At 49.9% G+C, this 21322-nt stretch overlaps 1 protein-coding gene and 1 long non-coding RNA gene across 2 annotated transcripts; both read left to right on the top strand.

Moving 5' to 3' along the window:
* Window positions 1-16573: 16573 nt before the first annotated feature.
* LOC101776180 (flavonoid 3'-monooxygenase-like) lies at window positions 16574-18829 on the top strand. The gene has a single exon (XM_014804820.2). The coding sequence runs from the start codon at window positions 17073-17075 to the stop codon at window positions 18687-18689; it is 1617 nt and encodes a 538-aa protein (XP_014660306.1). The 5' UTR covers window positions 16574-17072; the 3' UTR covers window positions 18690-18829.
* Window positions 18830-20635: 1806 nt separating this feature from the next.
* Window positions 20636-21045, top strand: LOC111256599. Its single transcript, XR_002676657.1, has 3 exons — window positions 20636-20745; window positions 20852-20907; window positions 21004-21045. It is a non-coding gene; the product is annotated as an uncharacterized LOC111256599 (long non-coding RNA).
* The last annotated feature ends 277 nt before the right edge of the window (window positions 21046-21322 follow it).

Here is a 21322-nt window from a genome sequence, read left to right as displayed (position 1 = left end):
CTAACCCCAAAATCTGCGGGTAGCTCAAGTTTGTATGCATTATCATTAATCCTTTCTAACACTTTAAAAGGACCATGGCTCTAGGCAGCAACTTAGACTTTCACAAATTAGGGAACCTAGCTTTCCTCAAATGGAGCCAAACTAGGTCACCCAGTTCAAAAATGACATGTTTCTTCCCTTTGCTACCAGCAAGCTTGCACTTGGCATTCATACACTCTATTTTCTCTTTAGTGGTTTCATGCAATTTTAAGATCAGTTCAGCACGTTGCTTAGCATCAAAGTTCACTTGCTCCGAGGTCGGTAGAGGTAACAAATCAATTGAAGCACGAGGCTCAAACCCATACACAATCTCAAAAGGGCTTTTCTTAGTGGTAGAATGTTGTGAACGATTATAAGCAAACTCAACATGAGGCAAGCACTCTTCCCACATTTTTATGTTATGTTTTAAAACAGCTCTAAGCATGGTAGATAAAAATTCTATTCACAACTTCAATTTGCCCATCAGTTTGTGGATGACATGTAGTGGAAAATAAAAGCTTAGTACCCAATTTAGCCCACAAAGTTCTCCGAACATGGCTAAGAAGTTTTGCATCACGATCAGAAATAATGGTATTTGGCACACCATGCAAGCGAACAATCTCATGAAAGAACAAATCAGCCACATGTGTAGCATCATCACTCTTATGGCATGGTATGAAATGAGCCATCTTAGAAAACCTGTCCACTACAACAAAGACGCTATCTCTCCCCTTCTTTGCTCTAGGTAGTCCTAAAACAAAGTTCATAGAAATATCTTCCCAAGGTGCACTTGGAACAGGAAGAGGCATGTGTGTCCTTACATGACCAGGGTAAGTGTTAGGGCAGTATATCCTCCAAGATGTTGTCCTCTTACTTGCAGGCCCAAAATACACCTTAGGGGTTTAGTTACTATCATTTTATAATTAACTCACGCTTTCCCACAAGGAAAATCCTTCCTAAGCCTTTTATAGAAATATTAATTTTATGATGGGGTGTTAGATCCTCCCCGTAGAGGATCCAACCATGTTTTATCCCCAAATACGGGGCGTGACTCAACTTTGCCTAGCATATCTACTAAAAGGGTGGGCTTGATGAGGAATGGGTTGCCTAGGGGGTTCGGCTCATGGCATTTTAATAGTAAAAAGGGTTACTGTAGCAAGCACGTATTTCTAAAGAAATGGCTCTTAAAAAGAAAATAATGTAGTCCGTTAGGTTGGCAATATTATTAACTCTCGCATTCAGTAGGATAAAATATGAACTAGGAGTCAGAACTTGCCTTCATCAAAAGGCCTTAACGTCTCCTAGGGCGACCAAGGTTCTTAGCTTCGAGCCCTTCTGGATCCTTGGCTTTGGGGTAGAGTTTGGTCATCTACTGGCTGGTATTTAGAGGTGAATTCTCGGATAATGGATGAATAACTCATTAGTTATCTAGAATTTGTTTCTAAATAATTAATGGGTCGGGTGGCTGGATTTTCAGGAAATTCTAGGGTTTTGGTCGGGCAGCACAATGGCTGGGTTTGGACGACAATTTGAGATTTGGATGGGCAGTACTACGGCTAGGTTGGGATGAGAATTGAGACTTAGGTCGGGCATCATTATGGCTAGGTTTGGTTGATACCTAGAGTTTCAGTCGGGCAGTATATCGGCTGGGTTTGGATGGGACTTGAGGTTTTGGGGGAGTGGCATAATGGCTATGCCTGGACAATATTCAGGGTTTGGTTTGGGCAGCATAACGGTTGTGTGGTGGAATGGACCAGAGGTTTGGACAGATCCTTAAGGGGTTGGGGTGACTATGGAATTGTGGAATGGTCCTAAAGAGTAGAACTTGAGAGCTTGTGTGACAGTTGGTATGTCCCGAACTAGGGGATAGTACACATGGCGACAGACACAGTCCGACAAGATCAAGTGGGATAGAAACCAGAGAGCTTGTACGATGGACACGACTTTGTCCCGATGCTAGGGGATAGCACAAATGGCAACAAATGGGCCGGTACAAGATTAGGTAGATGCGTAGCAGCGATAAGGGTTAGCAGTGATGATAGGGCAGTGAGGAACAGCTGGCTGGGTGCTGTTAACAATGCAGGTAATAGTGGCTAGAGGTCGCATGATGCACTCGGCTTTGACCCGAGGCCTTCGGCCTTACGACGGGTGGAGGCGGTACGACATATTTCCAAATAAGGTTGGGCTCTGAGATCTTAGTAAAAGGGACTCATCTGAGGTGAACTATGGAGAAGAAATGCATGGATAGGCTTTTGGGATTTTTGGTGATTTTTGGGGAATTTCCGGAAGTGGCTAAGGGCTTGAAGTGAGTTTTGGGTACACAGATGGGGTACGTGTAGCAGTTTAGAAGCTGATGGTGCAAGCGGAGGGGCTGGCCGCAGCACTATGCTGTGGGCTTAGCGCATGGGCTGTGGACCAGGGGTTAAGTGTGTTCGTGGTCCACTGGACCACGTCCACGGAAGCGGGGTAGGGGAGGACGACGTGAAGCGGCAGACCACATGTCGGGTTTAAGTGAGGGAAGGGAAGATGATGGCGGGGAACGGGCCTAACGGCAGCACACCGGTTTGCACCGGTGGTTGGGCGGCCATGGACACCACCGTGCGAGGCGCCGGAAGCTCGCCGGGATGGCGCTTCCGTCGCCGCCGGTGATGAGAGTACCACCAGGAGAATGTGAAGAGCACGGGGAGCCTTCTGGTGGCGTCGTGGGGGTAGAGAAGGGAGAGGGGGAGCGTAGCCACGAGGAGGAGAAATGAGGGGCGGCTGGCTCGGTGTGGGTGAGGGAAGAGGGGTGTGGAGTGCCTTTTATAGGTGGAGGGAGTAGCCGGGGAGGGTGCCACATCGTCGAGCTTGCTTGGCGGCCAAGGAGAAGGTGGGGTGACGCACGGCAGCCGACGGTATAAGGGTGCCATTAATGGTGGGATGGCCGGCGGTGGCAAGGGGCGGCGGTGTCAGAGAAGATAAGGAAGAGGGGGAATGGCCGGCTTAGGGGCTACGACAACGAGTGGGGAGGAGGGAGCACCAGTGCAACTGCACAGTGAGGTGGCACGGCGGAGGAGGAGATAAGGCGGCCGGCGGCGGACATGGCCAGCAGGGATAGGGATGGTGCTAGCGCCGGTGGCATGGAAGAGATAGAAAGGAAAGGGGGAGTGTACTCGGGTGCCTTGGCAGTGAAGCAGTGCGGCGCTGGTGGCAGAGCAGGGTGGCCGAGGGTGCATGCACGGTGGCAGGCAAAGTGTCAGCGGGATAAGGTGGCGGTGCAGCACAGGGGAGGCGGGGCAGTCGGGGAGGGAGGGAATGGATCTGAGCGACGTGGCAGGAGGATAGGCTTGGACGGGAGGAGATAGAAAGAGGAGAGGAGAGGGTATAGGGCGCACCGGCTGTTGGTGTTTAAACCCAGCAACCTACCTAAGGGAGTACCCAAGATAGAGTTTTGGTTGGTGGGTGTCACCAAAATCAGGAACTCAATGGTGTATGTAGGCACGCGATTTAGATAGGTTTGAGCCGCTAGATCGCGTAATACCCTACGTCCTGTGTGTTGTTCTCTTGTATTCAATTGAACTTGTTTTGAGGGGGTTCCTGCCCGTCCTTATATATCGGAGGAGCAGGGTTACAGGTCGGTTGTTTTACAAGAGTACTAGTCAGATTTGACCAGAGAGTCCTACTCTAACTACTATGAGTAGTCTTCGAGTCCTCGACTAGTTCCTGTCCTCCACGCAGACTACGCCGCCCTGCACCGTAGTCCCAATGTCTGACACGTCTCGGTGTACAGCCCTGTGTATGGATCTGTCCAAACCTTTTGGTGGGCCCATAGATGTATGTACGACAAGCCCCCGAGTACATTTTAGTCAAATGTAGCAGTCCCAAGTACCTTTACAGGGTTCATCTGACTAGTTTTTGGTGCTCTTCTGAGTACTCTGTCGAAGTTGAACCTTCAAGTAACTCGAGTACTGCCATGCGTCTAGAATGTGCTCAAGCCTCATCCAACACTATCTTGAATATCTGTCCTTTGAACTTATATATGGGAGTGCGATGTCATATGGAGTAGTCCCCGAGCCTTAGGTTGAATCGAAGAATCAGGCTGAGGGTCAAGCTGCATTTGCATTGCCTTCACCTTAAATTCTAGAGAAAATTTGTTTTAGCCAATGGGCATGTGGCACACAGCCCCCAAGCCGTTACCCAACTAGTTTCAGGAGGTATAAGGGTCAACCACCAATCATCGTGACTATCGCTAACAGTAACCTTATATTTTGCGGTAACTTCGGAAACTGATAGCCATATGCGAAATTAATGGCCAAATGCGAAAACATTGGGGCCATTACCTCCATTTACTCTGGTTCTATTATAAATAGACAAGGGAAGTTACCCCCCGTTTACTCCGCCATTGCCATTGTGCGCTTGAAAAAAACCCTACTGCCCAACGCCGCCGCAATCTAATCTGAGATCACCGACGCCGCCTCCCTCTTGTGAGCCCCCGAGTGTATGCGCATGAAGCAGCTCGTGACATCCAAGATTAGGAGAAAATCTTCTGCTTCTAGGGGTGCTGAAGGTTCCAAAAGGAAATCTAGAAAGGAGAAGGAGCCACAGCTGCCTTCGTCCAAGTACGGGAAGACAGACCAAACCGCGCCGCCGAATCTTGCCTGTGCCTGGAAGAAATTGACCATGAAGAAAGATGAAATCTAGGCGTTAGAGAAGGAGAAGCTACTACAGGATCAAGCAACCATAGGCTGGAGGTGTGCCTTTGGTAATGCGTGGTCGTTTGAAGAGTACCCCGAGGAGATGGTAACCTTTGCCCACTTCGTCGAGCGGAGTTTTGCCATCCCACCTCTGATTTTTATGCGGGGTCTTCTGGATTATTACAAGCTTCATTTACTCCACCTCAATCCCAATAGCATCCTCCACATCACTATCTTTGTGCATTTGTGTGAGGCTTTCTTGGGGATTCAGCCCCACTTTCAGCTATTCTGCAAAATATTCCGGGTGAAGCCGCAGCCAAAACTGGAGTGTATTGCAGTAGTCAGGGTGCCAGAATTCAGATGTGGGAGAACAGTAGTAGCTTGTACTTGGAGTACGAGTTGTTGGAATCACACTCTGGGTGGAAAGAGAAATGGTTCTACATTGGGGACCATGATCTGAAGCTGCCAAAGGTGACCGGTCACCGCCTAGAGTGGAATAACAGGTGGATAGATGAGCCGACGCACGGGAACAGTCTTCAAGTACCCGAGCTCTTGGGAAAGATCCCCCAACTGAAGAATCAGGGGCTGACAGGAGTTGGAGTAGCCTTCAGCTTCATGAAGAGGCGAGTTCAACCCCTACAGCTCCGCCCCACCTGGGGCTATGAGTACTCAAGCCTCGACGACCCATCGAGGATGACGCTTGAGGAAATCTCCATCGATGGGGTGATAGCGAGGTTGAAGCATATGTTTAAAAATGCCAATGAGATCCTCCGAGTAGTCCCGAAATTCTGCGTTGCCAATCGTCCAAGAGCCGTGAGTACCCGTGGATTTAGCCCCCGAGTACTTATTTGAAGCCATTGTTGTTTTCTAACTTGTCTATCTTTATGCAGGTGGATATACTTATATTCTTTTTGGCTCCTCCTCCTCCTAGCTCCGACGATATTGAGAGCGCCCCACGGGTGTTTGGGAGAAACCTTGCTATACTGGGGGCCACCGAGGAGGAGGAAGAAGAAGAAACCGAGTCGCTCAGCAGCTTAGACTCTGATGCTACTAAAGCTTTTGTTGTGAAGGTTCGTGCCTCGGACAAAGCTGGGGCGTTCTCTGGCTCATCGAAGCGCCCTGTGGATGATGAACTTGAGACTGCTTTGGCCCCACCACCGGAGAAGAAACGGACGGTTGCTAGGACACACGCTCCGAGTATTTGCGTATCATCGAGCCCGCGCCCCCGCTGGTAATAACTTTCGAGGAAGGGCAAGACCCTGAGGTGCGGGTACGATTATGCATGTATGTTGATGCCACGACTACTAATTAGGACTGGTTGTACCTGCAGGTAGTCACGCAAATGGTTGAGACGATGGAGGCGACTACTGGCACCGTCCGCCTGAAGCTCTAGCAATCGGGAAGGTCACCGCGGTTGAAGGTGATCTAGAGCCTCCCACTGCTGAAGTGGATCCTGTGGGTACTGCGATGTCCACGCAAGATGAAGAGGGAACCACCCTGGCTAGCGGTAGTCAAACATCATCGCAGCAAGCCTCGCTAGGGGAGCCTTCCACCACTATCAAGCCTCTACGCTTGGTGGGGAAACCATCGCTGAAACTGCAATGATCCGTGAGGTAAGTTAATTCAATATGATTGAGTACCAATTCTAGCTTGAGTAGTTAGTTGTCTTCCATCACTGATACTTTGTGTTGTGTAGGATGTCTTCTAGCCTGGGCCTTGGGTTGTCGGGTTCAAAGTAAACAACCGATAGCGTTAGCCGCTCGGTTGAGGACGCAGCCCCCGTGCCCACTATACCACCTACAGAGAGAGATCTAGCTTCAGCGGTAGAGACAGGTGCCGCATCACTCGTTGCTGCACTAATGCACGACGTACTCGATTCAATGTTTGATGTTGCAGTGTTAGCCCCCGAGCCTGCTGTACCCGGGGCCCTTCCTATGGCAATTCCCATGGAGATTCCGTCCCCACTTATGCCCATGGAAGCTATCCCCCTCAATGTTGTTGCTCATGAAGCCCCTGAGCTTGAAGCTACCCGAGCCCTTGAGGTTGTGGCTGCCACTGTCGGGACGTCTTCCGAAGCCGGCACGTCGTCTGACCTGGAGATGATCCTGGTGCCCAGCGAGAGGGTTGAATCGACCATTGAAGCTTGGGTAATTCCTGAGGAAGACCAATTGGTTGAAGATCCTCAGCTGGATACACAGATGGTAGCCACCATGATCGAGATGAATCGGCGCGTTCCAGCCTACACCGAGGTAAGTTGAACTTAGCCATTTACTTCACTTCTTGGATGCCCTCAATTTGTACTCTGTTCAGCACCCGAGTACTGATTTCTGGATAACAGGACTTGATCAACCGCTCCCGCCGAAAGACCCAGTTGTTGCGGGGCTATGGCAAGGCCGTGCGGTGTGCTAAGGTGTTGGAGAAGGAGCTGGCTGAGAAGCGACAACAAACTTCCCAACTTGTCATGAAGCTCAACAGCACAATGGTGACCTTCAAGGCGCAGATTCAGGACCTAGAAAAGGAAAAGGATCGCCTTGCTACCCGGAACAAGTCACTGAATTAGAAGCTTGAAGGTGAGTACTCCTCTTTTTGTTGTGTGCATTTGTTGGTAGCCTGTAGTCTTTTTGACTAACATTGGGTCTCTATTTGTGCAGAGTATAAGAATCAGGAACCCCAGTTGAAGGCTTCTATAACTGATTGGAAGAACGTCTACTACTAGTCCACTGATCAGTATGAGAGGCTCGGGCAGCAGGTATCCAAGCTGGAGCATGACTTGGAGAAGGAGACGAAGATGCACCAAGATGGTGAAGCCGAACTAATCAATGTCATCACAACCATCAAGGCACAACAAGTCGAGCTTGGGGCCTATAAGCTGGAGCTGCAAGAGCTGTCTGTGGTGGCTCGGCCCTTGGCTGACATGGTGGAGCCTCCAGTCAATGGCGCGGATCCTTGCTCACTGGTAGAGAGACTTCGAGATGCACCAAAAAAGATAGCCGGCTACATCCAGGGGATGGCGAAGTCCGTCTCGAGGCAACTGCTGGCTTTCGTGAAGTCTTTTTATCCCGACGCTGACTTATCCCCTATCACGGAAGGGATAGAGGGGATTGCTCGAACGAAGTCTTCCAGCAGCATTTGCAGGAGGTGGATCCCATCACCAAGGAAGTCACTAAGCACCTAGACCTGCAATGAATTTCCTATATAACAGGAAAAACATCAGCTTTGTAATAGGGTGATGTACAAATGACATCAAGTCTTAATGCAAATTCATTGCTAGTGACTTGTTGATCTTTGATATTTAGTGCTTACCACACTTGGTCCTGATTTTTCTCATACAACCGAGGTGAGTGTTTGCGCACCAGGCTACTATTGTGAGCCTCTTCGGAAGTAAGTTGTTGAGTACTCGGGTACCTGAGCTTTCCGATAGTAGACATTGAGTAGTCTCTTCAGGATTCCACTCACTAGGGCTTGTCTCCTTGACTTATCTGAGTGGGGTCGACACTCTGCCCTGAGAACCTGGAACTGCGAAACTCGTTAATACGAGCTGCCTTAAGACAAATTTGTTGGAAATGAGTAGTCACTCGGGTAGTTTATGGACTCCCAGACAACTTGATGGCTCTTGCACAGCTAGTTCGCTTAGCGAACCGATGGGTGAGTTGAATAACTTATGTAGACTTGTAATTACAAGTCATACTGAGGCGTTGTGGCCCAAAGATCTCAATGGCTTGTTAAGATGTTGTTGACCTACTTTTGTGAGCCGCAAATAAGTAGTCTAATTTCAACGAAAATAACTGCATTATTACGCTGAAAACTGACAAGAGGCCAGTAGCCTATTTACAATGATGCGTAGTCTTCTGACTACGGATAGAATCAACAGAGATGCTCGATGTTCCACAAGTTGTCAACATCTTCGCCAGAGAGGTGTCGTAGCCTGTACGATCCTGGGTCTGTGACCTTGGATACGATGTACGTCCCTTCCCATGGAGAATTAAGCTTGTGCAACCCCTTGGTGTCTTAGATACACTTGCGGACCATGTCACCTATGTTGAAAAAACATTCTTTGACGTTACGATCATGATAGCGGCAAAGACCCTCGAGGTACCTTGCAGAGTGGATGAGTGCTGCACAGCGAGCTTCCTCTAGGCTGTCAAGGTCCAGACGCCTTGTCTCCTTTGCCGCTCCTTCATCGTATTGCTCGATTGTTGGAGATTTCCACATTAGCAGGAAGGATGGTTTCTGATCCATAGACTAGGAAATAGGGCGATTGCCTCGTAGGTTTGCATGGCTGAGTACGTAGCCCCCAGAGAATGTTGGGTAGTTCCTTGAGCCACTTACCTCCTTTGGTGTTGCCAATGTCATGCAATCTTTCCTTCAAAGCTTCCAGTAGCATCCCGTTGGCGCACTCAACCTGGCCATTGGCCCGTGGATGAGCGACGGAGACGTACCGAACATCAATTCCGCTATTTTTGCAGTACTCCCAGAACTCGTGATTGTTAAAATTGGAACCCAAGTCCATGATTATCCGATTGGGGGATCCATAGCGGTGGACATTCTCGTCGAGGAAGTCAAGTACTTTGTCTGCCTTGGGGCAAGTTACTGGCTTGACCTTAATCCACTTGGTGAATTTGTTGATGGCTACTAGTACTCGGTTGAATCCTCTAGGCGCTGTAGGAAATAGACCAATCATGTCGAGCCCTCAGCATGCGAAGGGCCATGTTGGCGGTATGGTCATAAGCTTGTAGGTAGGGAAATGTTGTTGCTTGGCGAAGAATTGAAAACCCTGGCACCGGTGAACTAGTTCTTTAGCGTCTGCTAGGGCGGTGGGCCAATAAAACGCTGCTCTGAAAGCCTTGCCCACAATTTTACGTGAGGACGCGTGGTTGCCGCAGATGCCCTTGTGTATCTCCTCCAATATGTCCTTGCCATCTTGTCGTGTGACACACTTTATGAGTACTCCTGAAGATGCGCCTCTTCTATAGAGCTTGTCCCTGACTAGAATGTAATTCTTACTTCATCGTAGAATCTGCTCTGCCTATGTCTTTTCCGACGGTAGTTTTTGCTCCTGTATGTAGTCGATGAACGGGGTTCTCCAATCCACGTCAATCATCATCACCTCTCGATCTGGTGCCTCAGGACCACGATTGGTCGTTATAGAGGGTGCCAGCTCTGTTATGGATGGCTTGTGTAGTTTGTGGATAAAGACTCCTGCTGGGACTTGGGCACGAGTTAAACCAAATATGGACAGGACGTCCGCGGCGACATTGTTGTCGCGGACTACATGGTGAAACTCCAGGCCCGAAATTTTGTTTTTGAGCTTGCATACTTCCATACACTATGCGTCCATGTTCTCCTTGTTGCGATCCTACTCGTCATTGACTTGATTGATCACTACAAGTGAGTCGCCATAGACCAACAATCTTTTGATTCCCAACAATACCACTAGGCGCAGCCCGTGCAGTAGCGCCACGTATTCAGCTTCGTTGTTGGATGCCTCCCAGAAGATCTGCAAGACGTATTTGAGTTGCTTATCTTTAGGAGATATCAAGAGTACCCCTGTGCCAGTGCCCTTGAGCCTGAGAGACCCATCAAAATACATGACCCAATGCTCTGGGTGCTCAGCCGGCGTTGGTAGTTGATTTTCCATCCACTTTGCCATAAAATCGACTAGAGCCTGGAACTTGATCGCGTTCTTGACTTAAAATCCAGGGACAATGCTCCTAGTTCCACTACCCACTTTGAAATCCTTCCTGTGACGTTCAGATTGTGGAGAATCTCACCCAGGGGGAAGTCAGTAATGATGGAGATCTTGTGTTCGTGGAAGTAATGTCGCAGCTTCCGCGAGGTGAGTAGTATAGCGTACAACAATTTCTGGACCGGTGGGTACTTGGTCTTGGAATCTAAGATTACTTCACTGACGAAATAGACGAGCCTCCGTACTTTGTATACATGGCTGGATTCTGATCTTTCGACTACTATTGTCGTACTTACGATGTTAGTAGTTGCAGCAATGTACAGCAACAAGTCTTCATTGGAGCTAGGCGCTATGAGGACCCGTGGCTTTGACAGGAAGTCCTTCAACTGTTGCAGAGCTTGGTTTGCCTCCTCGGTCCACTGGAATTTGTCTTGCCGCTTGAGAAATTTGAAGAAGGGAAGGCCTCATTCTCTAAGTCTTGATATGAATTTGTTAAGGGCCACCATACACCCAGTCAGCTTTTGAACGTCTTTGATGCCAGATGTAGCTTGCATATCGATGATGGCGGATATTTTCTCAGGATTTACCTCAATGCCTCTATGGCTAATGATGAGCCAGAGTAGTTTTCCAGATGGGACGCTGAAGATGCACTTTGTTGGATTGAGCTTCCACTGAAATTTGCGCAGACTAGCGAAGGTCTCCCCCAAATCAGCGATAAGGTTGTCTGGATTTCTAGTTTTGACTACCACGTCATCCATGTACGCCTCAGCCTTGCGGTGTAGCTGTTTCTGAAAGCACATCTGGATTGCACGTTGATAGGTGGCATCTGCGTTCTTCAACCCAAAGGATATTGTTGTATAGAAGAAAGCTCCATAAGGGGTAATAAACATGGTCTTGGCCAGGTCTTCTTCCTTGAGAGCTTTCTGGTGGTACCCCGAGTAACAATCTAGGAAACAAAGTAATTTGCACCCAGCAGTGGAGTCGATGACTTGATCGATCCTCGGGAGCCCAAAAGGGTCCTTTGGACAACACTTGTTGAGATCTGTGTAATCAACGCACATCCTCCACTCGTTATTGTTCTTCTTTTGAACCAAGACATGGTTAGCGAGCCACTCAGGATGGTAGACTTCTTTTATGAAACCCGCCGCGAGTAGTTTTGCCAACTCTTTCTTGATGGCTTCCCTTCTGTCCTAGGCAAACCGTGTAGTCGTTGTCTTTTTGAAGTAGCTTTCGAATCCACATTTAGTGAATGCTCGATCAGCTCCTTGGGCACCCCTGGCATGTCTACTGGTTTCCACGCAAAGATGTCTTGGTTGGCCCGAAGGAACCTGACGAGCGCAATTTCCTATTTAGGATCTAACCCTGAACCGATCAGGGCTGTCTTGGAGGTGTAGCCGGTCTCAAGGTCAATGGCTTTGATGTCCACATCACTTGTCGACTTGACCTTGGTAGCCCCCAACTTGTTCTCTTGAATTTTGAGTTTGACCGGGGAGAGCTTTTTTGAAGCAGCGAAGACTTGTTGCATTGAATTGGGCATTTGAGAAGTTGCAGCTAACTCGACAGCTTTTGTGTCGCACTCGTATGATTTCTTCAAGTATCCGCAGATGGAGAGAAGTCTCTTGGGTCCCGGCATCTTGAGTACTAAGTACACATAATGCGGGATGGCCATGAACTTGGCCAATGCTGGTCTTCCGATGATGGTGTGATAAGAAGTTTCAAAATCCACCACCTCGAACCGGATATACTCTGTCCGGTAGTGCTCCTTGGACCCGAAGGTAACTAGCAGGACTACTTGTCCAAGAGGTATAGCCGCGTTGCCTGGGACGATGCCATAGAAAGGAGAGTTCATCGTGGTGAGCATCTCCATGATGTTGAGGCCCATCTTCTTCCAAGGCAACAGGATGTTGAGGCCGCTACCACCGTCGATGAATACCTTGGTGAGTCTAGAGCCAGCAACAACTAGGTCCAAGATGAGAGGGAATCGTCCTGGTTTCGAAAAATTAGTCCACTGATCTTTCCTAGAGAAGGTAATTGGTACCTCAGACCACTTGAGGGGCATGGGTATAGCAGGCTCAATGGATATAATCTCTTGTAGCACTAGCTTCTGGGACCGCTTTGAGGACGGTACCTGGGATCCTGTCGAAAATGACATTGACAGTCTTAGATGGGGTCTGGAACTTGCCGTTACCATCCTCGTCTTTGTCTTCCTTGGCTTTTCCTTTGTCATTGGTACCCGATGGCTCTAGAAAATCCTTCATTACTCTTTGTAGGCTGCAATCTATTGCAGCATGTTTGTGGTGAGGGTTCCACAGGCACTGTTTTTTCAAGAGCTCGCTGAAAGCGGGCTTGTCTTGACTTTTGCTAGCTCCTTTCCTAGACGATTGAGACATCACCGCGACAGTATTGTCTAGCTTGTGCTTGCGGTTGTGACCTCCCGAGTAGTTATTTTGGTGGTTGCCATTTCGGTTCTTGTCGTTGTCCTGGCCGTTACTCTGATTGTTGTTGTACTGGCCTCGGTTGCGATTTGACTCGAACCTTTCAAGCTCCTTGTCTTCTTCATCTGCCCATGCTTGCGCCATAGTCTTGAGTGATTTGACATCATGGGGGTGCCGCCTGCCAAAGTCTTGGAACATACGTCGATCGTAAAGGCCGTTCTGGAAACAGTCGATCACATCTTGCTCTGAGATATCTACAATGGTGGCCTTTTTATCGAAAAAACGACGCAAGTAGCTTCGTAGGGTCTCATCTCGCCGTTGCTTGACTTGTGCCAAGTCAAGTCTGTTGCTTGGACGCTGCATTACTCCCACGTAGTTGTTGGTAAATGCCTTCTTGAGATCTTGCCACGAGTCAATCGAGTTTGACTTCAATAATTCGAGCCAAGTGAGCGGCGCTAAGTCCATGCATATGGGGAAATAGATGACTTTTGTGTCATCGTTCCCTCCTGCATCTTGAACTGATAATGAGTAGTATCGGAGCCATTGAACTGGGTCCTGCTTGCCATCATATTTGGAGGTGCCTAGAGGTTTGAATTTCTCAGGCAAAATAGTCTTCCTGACCCGGCTTGTGAAAGCAGGAAAGCTATCGTTGTCGTCACCCCTGTAGTCAACTTCGAGTTCGCGCTCATGACGCCGCCCTTCGATGATGTCACGAGTGTCGGTTGTTGTTTATCACCACTCGAAGATCCACCACGGGACACGCAGGCTCAGGATCGGCTCTATGGTGGCAGCAGCCTCCCACAGAAGGTGTCCAACTACCCTCGGGCGTATCCCTGTTTTGTCTGGTGCCTTCGAGCTATCGAGCTGAAGCAGCTGCAGGGCCTCTGTAGCTACTGTTGCGTTGACTTCGCTAGACGAAGTACGTGATACTGAAGCAATCAGATTCTGCCTATCGAGTTGGTCATAGGCATGTTCCGCCAGAGCTGCCAACTGTCTAGTATATTTATCCTGCGGCATGGCGCGAGTGATGAGATCAATGGAAGCAATGGTGGCGAGAGGCGCACGGTGATGCTGCGTTTGGACTGCTTCGAAGAAGTTGTCCAGATTCATGATCGGGAGCTCCTCTGCAAGCCGACAGTGACAGTCTGCTCTTGCTACATTCCTTGCTCATCGCCGGGTTCTATAAGCTTCGGTCTCTTCCCCGACGATGTTGGCGGTGAGTTTATCCTGCGAGACGTCATCTGGGTGACGCTCGTGTTGAGGATTCCTCTCTAGTGAATTGTCGTCCTCCATATCTTGCCCTGCAATGAGAGCGAAGAGTTCTCTATCTGGAGAGTGGCTTCCAGAACTTGAGGTGATGACTTCTGTAGAGTCGTCACCTTCACGGATAGGGGATAAGGACGTCGCTTCCTGTTATGGGAGAACGTCGAGGTGGGCGATGAAGCGTGACTCGTTATCCAGGACAAGGGTGGGTGGCCTCATGCCAGGCCAGTAGACGAATCTGCCTTGGGGGTCGAAGTGATCACCAGGCCCTGCTGCGAACCTGATAATGGTGTCTCCTCGTTGGAATCCGAGTAGTGATCGTAGTCGGGATCCTCGATCGCACCTGGGTTGGATTGCTATCTGGACAGGCTTGCTTGATAAGTGGCAACCACCTTACGGAGTCCGAATAGGAATTGACTCGGAGTTTGTATCGATTCGCACGATGGCTAGAATGCCAGCTCGTGAGAACCAATACGAGTAGATGTAGAGCTCGAGTAGTACTCGAACTTGCTTCTCGATCCTCGGAATAGGTCTAAAATTTCGTTGAATCTCTCAATGAATTCCTCCAAAGCTTGGTGATGAAGGTTGATGTCGTAAAACTTCACCTCCGGAGCCTCCACGATGTGGCAGTGGAAACCTCCAGCGTCATTTGCGACGTAGACCCAGGAGCCGAAGACAAATGCCGCGCCTGCTTCGAACGCGACTGCGGGTTTGATGACGACTTGTGCCATTGATCCCGCAAGGGAAATCTCGACGACTTCCCCTACCTAGCACGCTAGCTATCGATGTTTAAACCTAGCAACCTACCTAGGGAAGTACCCAAGATAGAGTTTTGGTTGGTAGGTGTCGCCGAAATTAGGAAGTCAATGGTGTACGTAGGCATGCGATTTAGATATGTTCGGGCCGCTAGATCGCGTAATACCCTACATCCTGTGTGTTGTTTGCTTGTATTCAATTGGACTTATTTTGAGGGGGTCCCTGCCCGTCCTTATATATCGGAGGAGTAGGGTTACAGGTCGGTTGTTTTACGAGAGTACTAGTTGGATTCGACCATAGAGTCCTACTCTAACTACTACGAGTAGTCTCTGAGTTCTCCACGCAGACTACGCCGCTTTGCACCATAGTCCAAATGTCTGACACGTCTCGGTATACAGCCCTGTGTATGGGTCTATCCAAACCTTCTGGTGAGCCCATAGATGTACGTACGACACTGGTGTTGGGCGGCGGCGCTGGGGGACTTGTCTGCCGGTGGCAGCGCTGCATGCGAAAGGAGGAAGAGGAGAGGCGTGCGAGCTGGGCTGGGCCATGTGTACACGTGGGAGGGAGGCGGCCCGCTGGGCAAGGGAGTTGGGCTGGTAGGTGGGCAGCGTGTTGTGCGCGGGCGTGTGGACCGGGCCGGGAAGGAAAGATGGGCCGAGACGAGGTTGGCGGCTTGTTTGCGAATTGAGGGGTTTCCTATTTATTTGAAAGGGCTTTTGGATTTGAATTTGGAGTTTGAAATAAGGTTTGGTTTGGAGTAGGATGGGAGAGATTTCATAGAGGTTTTGAAAGATATTAATATTCAAATTAGGTTTGAATATTAATTTAAGGATTTTTCGAAGAGGGGGAATTGGGAAGAAATTATTCCTAGGATTTGTTGAAGGTTGAGAATTTAGGATAGGGTTTCCTAGAAACAATCAAATGCGACACTCATGTTGATTTAATGCAGAGTTTAATTTGTAAAAAGAGTTTTGAATATTTTCAGAGAAGAGATGTTATAATTAAAGAATTTTTTTATAAAAGTTCATATTTTTAAATGCTCTAAAAAGCGGGATGTTACACATTTGGTGCTATGGATGGTTAGAACCGGCAGTGAAAAATTATACCACCGTCGATTCCAACCATGAACCGGCGGTGATGATTTCCACCGGTTCATTATAAAACCCGTTGGTGAAGAGATTTGTCCGAACTTGAATGTAATCGAATCAAGTTGATCGGTGGGTTCTACGTCCGTCTATCCACCTTATATGATGGCCCCCCTCACCCGCCGGCCCTCACTCTGTCTTTCCCTCTACGCTGGCCCCCACTCTATCTCTCCTCTCCCGCCAGCCTCTTACCTCTCTCCCTCTCTGCCACCCTCCCTCTCTCCGCTGGTCTCTCTCCCTCTCCTCGCCCCTCACTCCCAATCTACTTCCCTATCCACAGCTGCCCCTCTCCTCCCCCTCCACTCGTCCCTCACTAATAGAGAGCCGTGACGATACTAGCGAGCAGCAGCGGCAGGGCGAGGTGTGGAGACAACGGGCAGCAGGAGTTGAGTTCAGATCCAGTGCGCCGATGCTCCCCTTCTCTCTCTCTGGGCTACTACAGTGGGCGGCAGCCACCGCTAATCCTAATTCAATGGGGACCAAAACAGACTGTGATAGAACATTTTGCAATAGTGGAAATGGGGTACCGAGACAGGAAACCAAACAATATGTTTTTATTAATGTAAGGTACACACATTTTAACTCCCTCGTCAAAGTTCACTTTTCATCTCTCAACTACGGATTCATGAGATTCCAACCTCTAACTTTGAGATGAATGAAATGCCGTGCGTGTTGTTGCCTTTGGATAATCGAGACACTATGCGTATTTCTTGCATGATTGTATGCACTGCCATACTGATGATGGTGATGCAATGAGAACATGATATGCAATAATGGACATTTTCAGCAGTGTGTTATTCTGGCCACATGTAGATTTGTTTTCTTGCCGGCTCAATTATTGCTCAATTATTGCATCAGCAATAATTGAGCCACATTCACATGACATTGTCACTCTCATTGCTTCCATCAGTCCGTGCTCTAGTCACCATCACTAGCCTGTGTGCGTCGTTGGGAGGAATATCTGTGCCACAAATAATGCTACCTGAATCTCATGATATAAAAAAGAAGAAAAGTGAAAAGGGATTTTTTTTCTCTTTTTATACCACGATGAAAGTGAAACCTAAAATCTCCAAGTTCCCAGTCTAAAGCTTCCATGCCCACTTCCACAATGGAGCTCACGCTACCACTGTCCATGGCTTTGGCACTGATTATCACCTTCGTGGTCCTCGTGCTCAGCTCCGTCGTGTGGCGCCGCCGCAGCCATCGGAAGGCGCTGAACCTCCCTCCGGGCCCAAGGGGATGGCCGGTGTTCGGTAGCCTCGGCTTGCTAGCAGACACGCTCCCGCCACACCGCGTATTGGCGAAGCTCGCGGCGCGCCACGGCCCGCTCATGCACCTCCGGTTCGGATCCTTCCACGTCGTGGTCGCCTCCTCCGAGGAGACGGCGCGGCTGGTCCTCAAGACCCACGACCTCGCCTTCGCCGACCGCCCGCCCACGGCCTTCGGCGAGATCCTCGGCTACGGCTACCAGGGCATCGTTCAGACGCCCTACGGCCCCTACTGGCGCATGGCGCGCAAGCTCTGCGCCACCGAGCTCTTCTCCGCGCGGCGCATCGACGCGTTCGAGCACGCCCGCGCGCAGGAGATGCGCGCCCTGACGCGCGGCGTGTTCGAGCGCGCCGGCGCCGTCTTGCAGGTGAAGGAGCACCTGCTGAACTTCACGATGCGCAACATTGTTCGCATGGCGCTGGGGGAGAAATGGTCGCCGCCGGGCTCCGATGGTCGTCGTAGCTCCGAGGGCGACGAAGCATTCCGGCGATCGCTCAAGGAATCGTTCACGGCCACTGGTTTGCTGGGCAATGTAGGAGAGTGGGTGCCGTGGCTCGGCTGGCTCGACGTGCAGGGTTGTGTTCGGAGGATGAAGCGAGTGCATGTGCTCTTCGACCAGTTCAACGAGCAGATCCTCAACGAGCACCAGAAGGACCGGCAGCGCCGTGCAGGAGCAGGGATGGACGACGACATGGACCTCGTGAACGTGCTGCTGCAACTGGCCGAGGACGGGCAGGAGGAGCCAACGGAGACAAGGCTCACGCGTGATGGCGTCAAGGCCTTCCTCCTGGACATCATCGGCGGCGGCACGGAGACAGCAGCGGCGACGATGGAGTGGGCCATATTGGAGCTCCTGCGCCACCCGGACGCCACGGCGGCCGCCACCGAGGAGCTCGACCGCGTGGTGGGACGCGCCCGCTGGGTCACCGAAAGGGACCTGCCGGACCTCCCCTACGTCGAGGCCGTCGTGAAGGAGACGATGCGGCTGCACCCTGTGGGCCCTCTCCTCGTCCCGCACCACGCCCGGGAGGACACGGTGGTCGGCGGCTACGACGTCCCCGCCGGCACGCGCCTGCTGGTGAACATGTGGGCCGTGGGGCGCGACCCGGCGTCGTGGCCCGACGAGCCCGACGCGTTCCGGCCGGAGCGGTTCCTCGCCGGGGGCAGCGGCGAGGGTGTCGACGTGCGCGGGACGCACTTCCGGCTGCTGCCGTTCGGGTCCGGGCGGCGCATGTGCCCGGCGTACAACCTCGCGATGAAGGAGATGGTGGCGGCGATGGCGAACCTGGTGCATGGGTTCTCGTGGAGGCTGCCGGACGGGGCGGCACCCAAGGACTTGAGCATGGAGGAATTCTTTGGGCTGAACGTAAGCCGGAAGGAGCCGCTCCTTGCCGTCGCCGAGCCGAGGCTGCCGGCGCATCTCTACGCCGCGGTCGACTAGTCATCTTGGGCTGATGTATTCATCAGGCGTTCCAATACATGAATTGGTTTGCCACGTTAAACACAAAGTGATTTGTATCGATAACTGCGTACAGCCAAGTTTTATAGTATTCGCGGCTCATAAGCTATTCACAAATAAAAGATGAACGAGTACGAAGAGGATACGGTGAAATCAAAAGTAAAGACGAGTCTATCTAGGTCTATTCTAGGTCAAAAAAATTTACACTTTAAAGCAATATCTATAAAATAATATATTATTGTTGATGTTAAAAATTGATTGACCATTGAAGCCAAAACCATCTATAAACATACCCTAATATAAATATGTCAATTTAATCTGGATTTTAGTTTCGAATTGGCACAACTAGAGAATTGGCTCCGGTCTTCACTCCCGTGAAATAAACCGAAAGTGCACACGAGGGAGTGATACCCATCTAAAACTGAGAGTGAAAGTATTTTACACTCCCAATTTTTGTTCACAATCCGGTTGTGACATCGGGACCATCACTATCGATCAGAGCGATGAACTGAGAATAATCTTTTGTCCCTGCTGCATGTCTCCACCGAGAATAAAATTAAACCTTGCTAGTTAGTTATAGCTAGTAAGATACTGATCGAGTAAAATTTCTTTCTCATGTGGCCTTCCCTTATTCTTCAGAACCACTATAGTTTCCCTTCACTCGTTTTTCATTTTTTTTTCCACATGGTTTGAAAACATGTGCTTCTTTGAAGCCCTAGAATGAGCCTGACTGCAGAGCTAAACCATTGTCTTCAGCAGAGCTACTGCTTCCTTAGAAGTTTGCTGAAGCTTTCACATCAAAATGAAGACGTCTCAAACCTAACACTGGTGCATGAGGGGGATACATCACAAACCGAGCATGTGGGGGGTATATCACTGGTGCATTTTGGATCTACCTCACTCCATCACAAACCTAACATTATGAGTACATATCTGTATTCTCTCCATATATGTGGTCTCAAAAAATTTAAGACGCCGTCTGTACTGTGTGATTGTCAAAAAAACAGATTTAAGGCGTGGTACCTCTCAGTAATGTTCCAAGTAGCGCAGAAAAAATCTCGGCAAGAAAACATCATCTTCTCAGGAGGCTAGTTAATCTCCTAACAAGACTGTAAAAAAGAACATAAACTGAGCAGAAGGAGGTCATCGCTGATGAACTTTGATATGCTTTACAAAAATCACAAACAGATAACCAGCACGAGTCTTATTTGGTCCATATGTGGCTTTGATTGCTCGGAGTATAAGAACAAACGCACAATGATTAATTCCCTGGCATGTTTGCACCCACTGACCCACTGAAAATTTGCGTTTGACGAAACTGACCCCTTCTTCTAGAGTTTATATCAGCCGCACGTTCACGGACAAAGCTTGTGATTGTTCGCATCACTCACTGTCTGGCTGTCCCTATGTTTGTTTCTGCTCATCAAAACATTAAATTATTTTGCATTACATGATCTCAAAGATATCCACCAGCAAGGGCTAATCTGTACCACAATAATAGGTGAATAAAACAGTGCAAAAAAAATTTGGAAAAATTCTCTATATTTATGGGAAGAAAATTCGGTGCGGCCCGGATGCAAAGCGCAGCGCATCCGGTGCACACCCAGCCCGTGGGGCCGACACGTCCAGGAATAAATCCGACGGACCGACGGAAGGCAAAGCGCGCCAGCGGCTCGGCTCGGCTCCGGGAACCGCGTAATCGGTCCGCTCGGGATAACAGCGTCCAGCGGCTCGCTCGCTCGCTTGCGAGGTTTTTGGGAACGCGAGCGGACAGACTCTCCTGGCGACGCAGTTGCCGCCGCCGCCGCCTCCTCCATCTGGCCCGCCGCCGCTGTGATCTCGACGCACCACCGGCGACCTTCCGCGGCGCGCGACCTGCCCGCCGCCACCGGTGATCGCCTGTTTAAATGCTGTATAGCCATCGCCCGTCGCCGCAGTCGGCACAAAGCGAGGATGAAGCTCTACGAACCACCGCTGTAGAGTCATCGACTTGTGAGCACCAGAAGGGTGGTAGAACACAACAAAGGTTGCTGATCCGGTGAGCTCGCAGCAACGAACTCAACATCCACGGCTCGGAGTTTACTTCTTGCTTTCTTGGTCTTGGGCACTAACAGCTGCCTCTGACTGGCTCTTTGCAACTGCAGAAGACTATGGCTGCAGAGGCCCTCTTGCTTGAAGCCCATCCACCGCAGCATCACATGTACGGCAACTTCCATCAGTACAAAATCTCGGCATCTGCTAATCCAATACGACAATATCTACCTTCCATTCCAGTAAAACGTTCTACTTTGAGCAGGTGACAAGCATGCTGGCGAAACTATTGCGAATGTTGTCACCTGATCTGCCCTTTATTGTTCTTGGACTGCAGACCCCAAGGCGAGAGGAACATCCTGATCCTCAAGCAAGACGCATTCTGCTTTGTTTGCTAACAGCTGAGTAATAGCCACTATACTAACATGCCCTGAAATGATGCTGAAGGAAGAACTTGAACACCGCTATCTACGCGAATTCGCTGGTTGGAGTAGGAATAGCTTCGAGCTTTTATCATTCTTCCAAAGGAGAAATCCGGAAGTTTCTGCGGTGGGCCGACTACGCCTGGGATCACCGGTGGCGGC

Source organism: Setaria italica, chromosome III (genome assembly GCF_000263155.2).
Source record: "Setaria italica strain Yugu1 chromosome III, Setaria_italica_v2.0, whole genome shotgun sequence".
Lineage (NCBI taxonomy): Eukaryota > Viridiplantae > Streptophyta > Magnoliopsida > Poales > Poaceae > Setaria > Setaria italica.
Note: the sequence above shows the minus strand (reverse complement) of the source record. Positions and strands in the feature narration are given on the sequence as shown.

Bases quoted from the DNA above. Each gene is read 5' to 3' on its own strand.
- LOC101776180 (XM_014804820.2), top strand. From the start codon at position 17,073: ATGCCCACTTCCACAATGGAGCTCACGCTACCACTGTCCATGGCTTTG.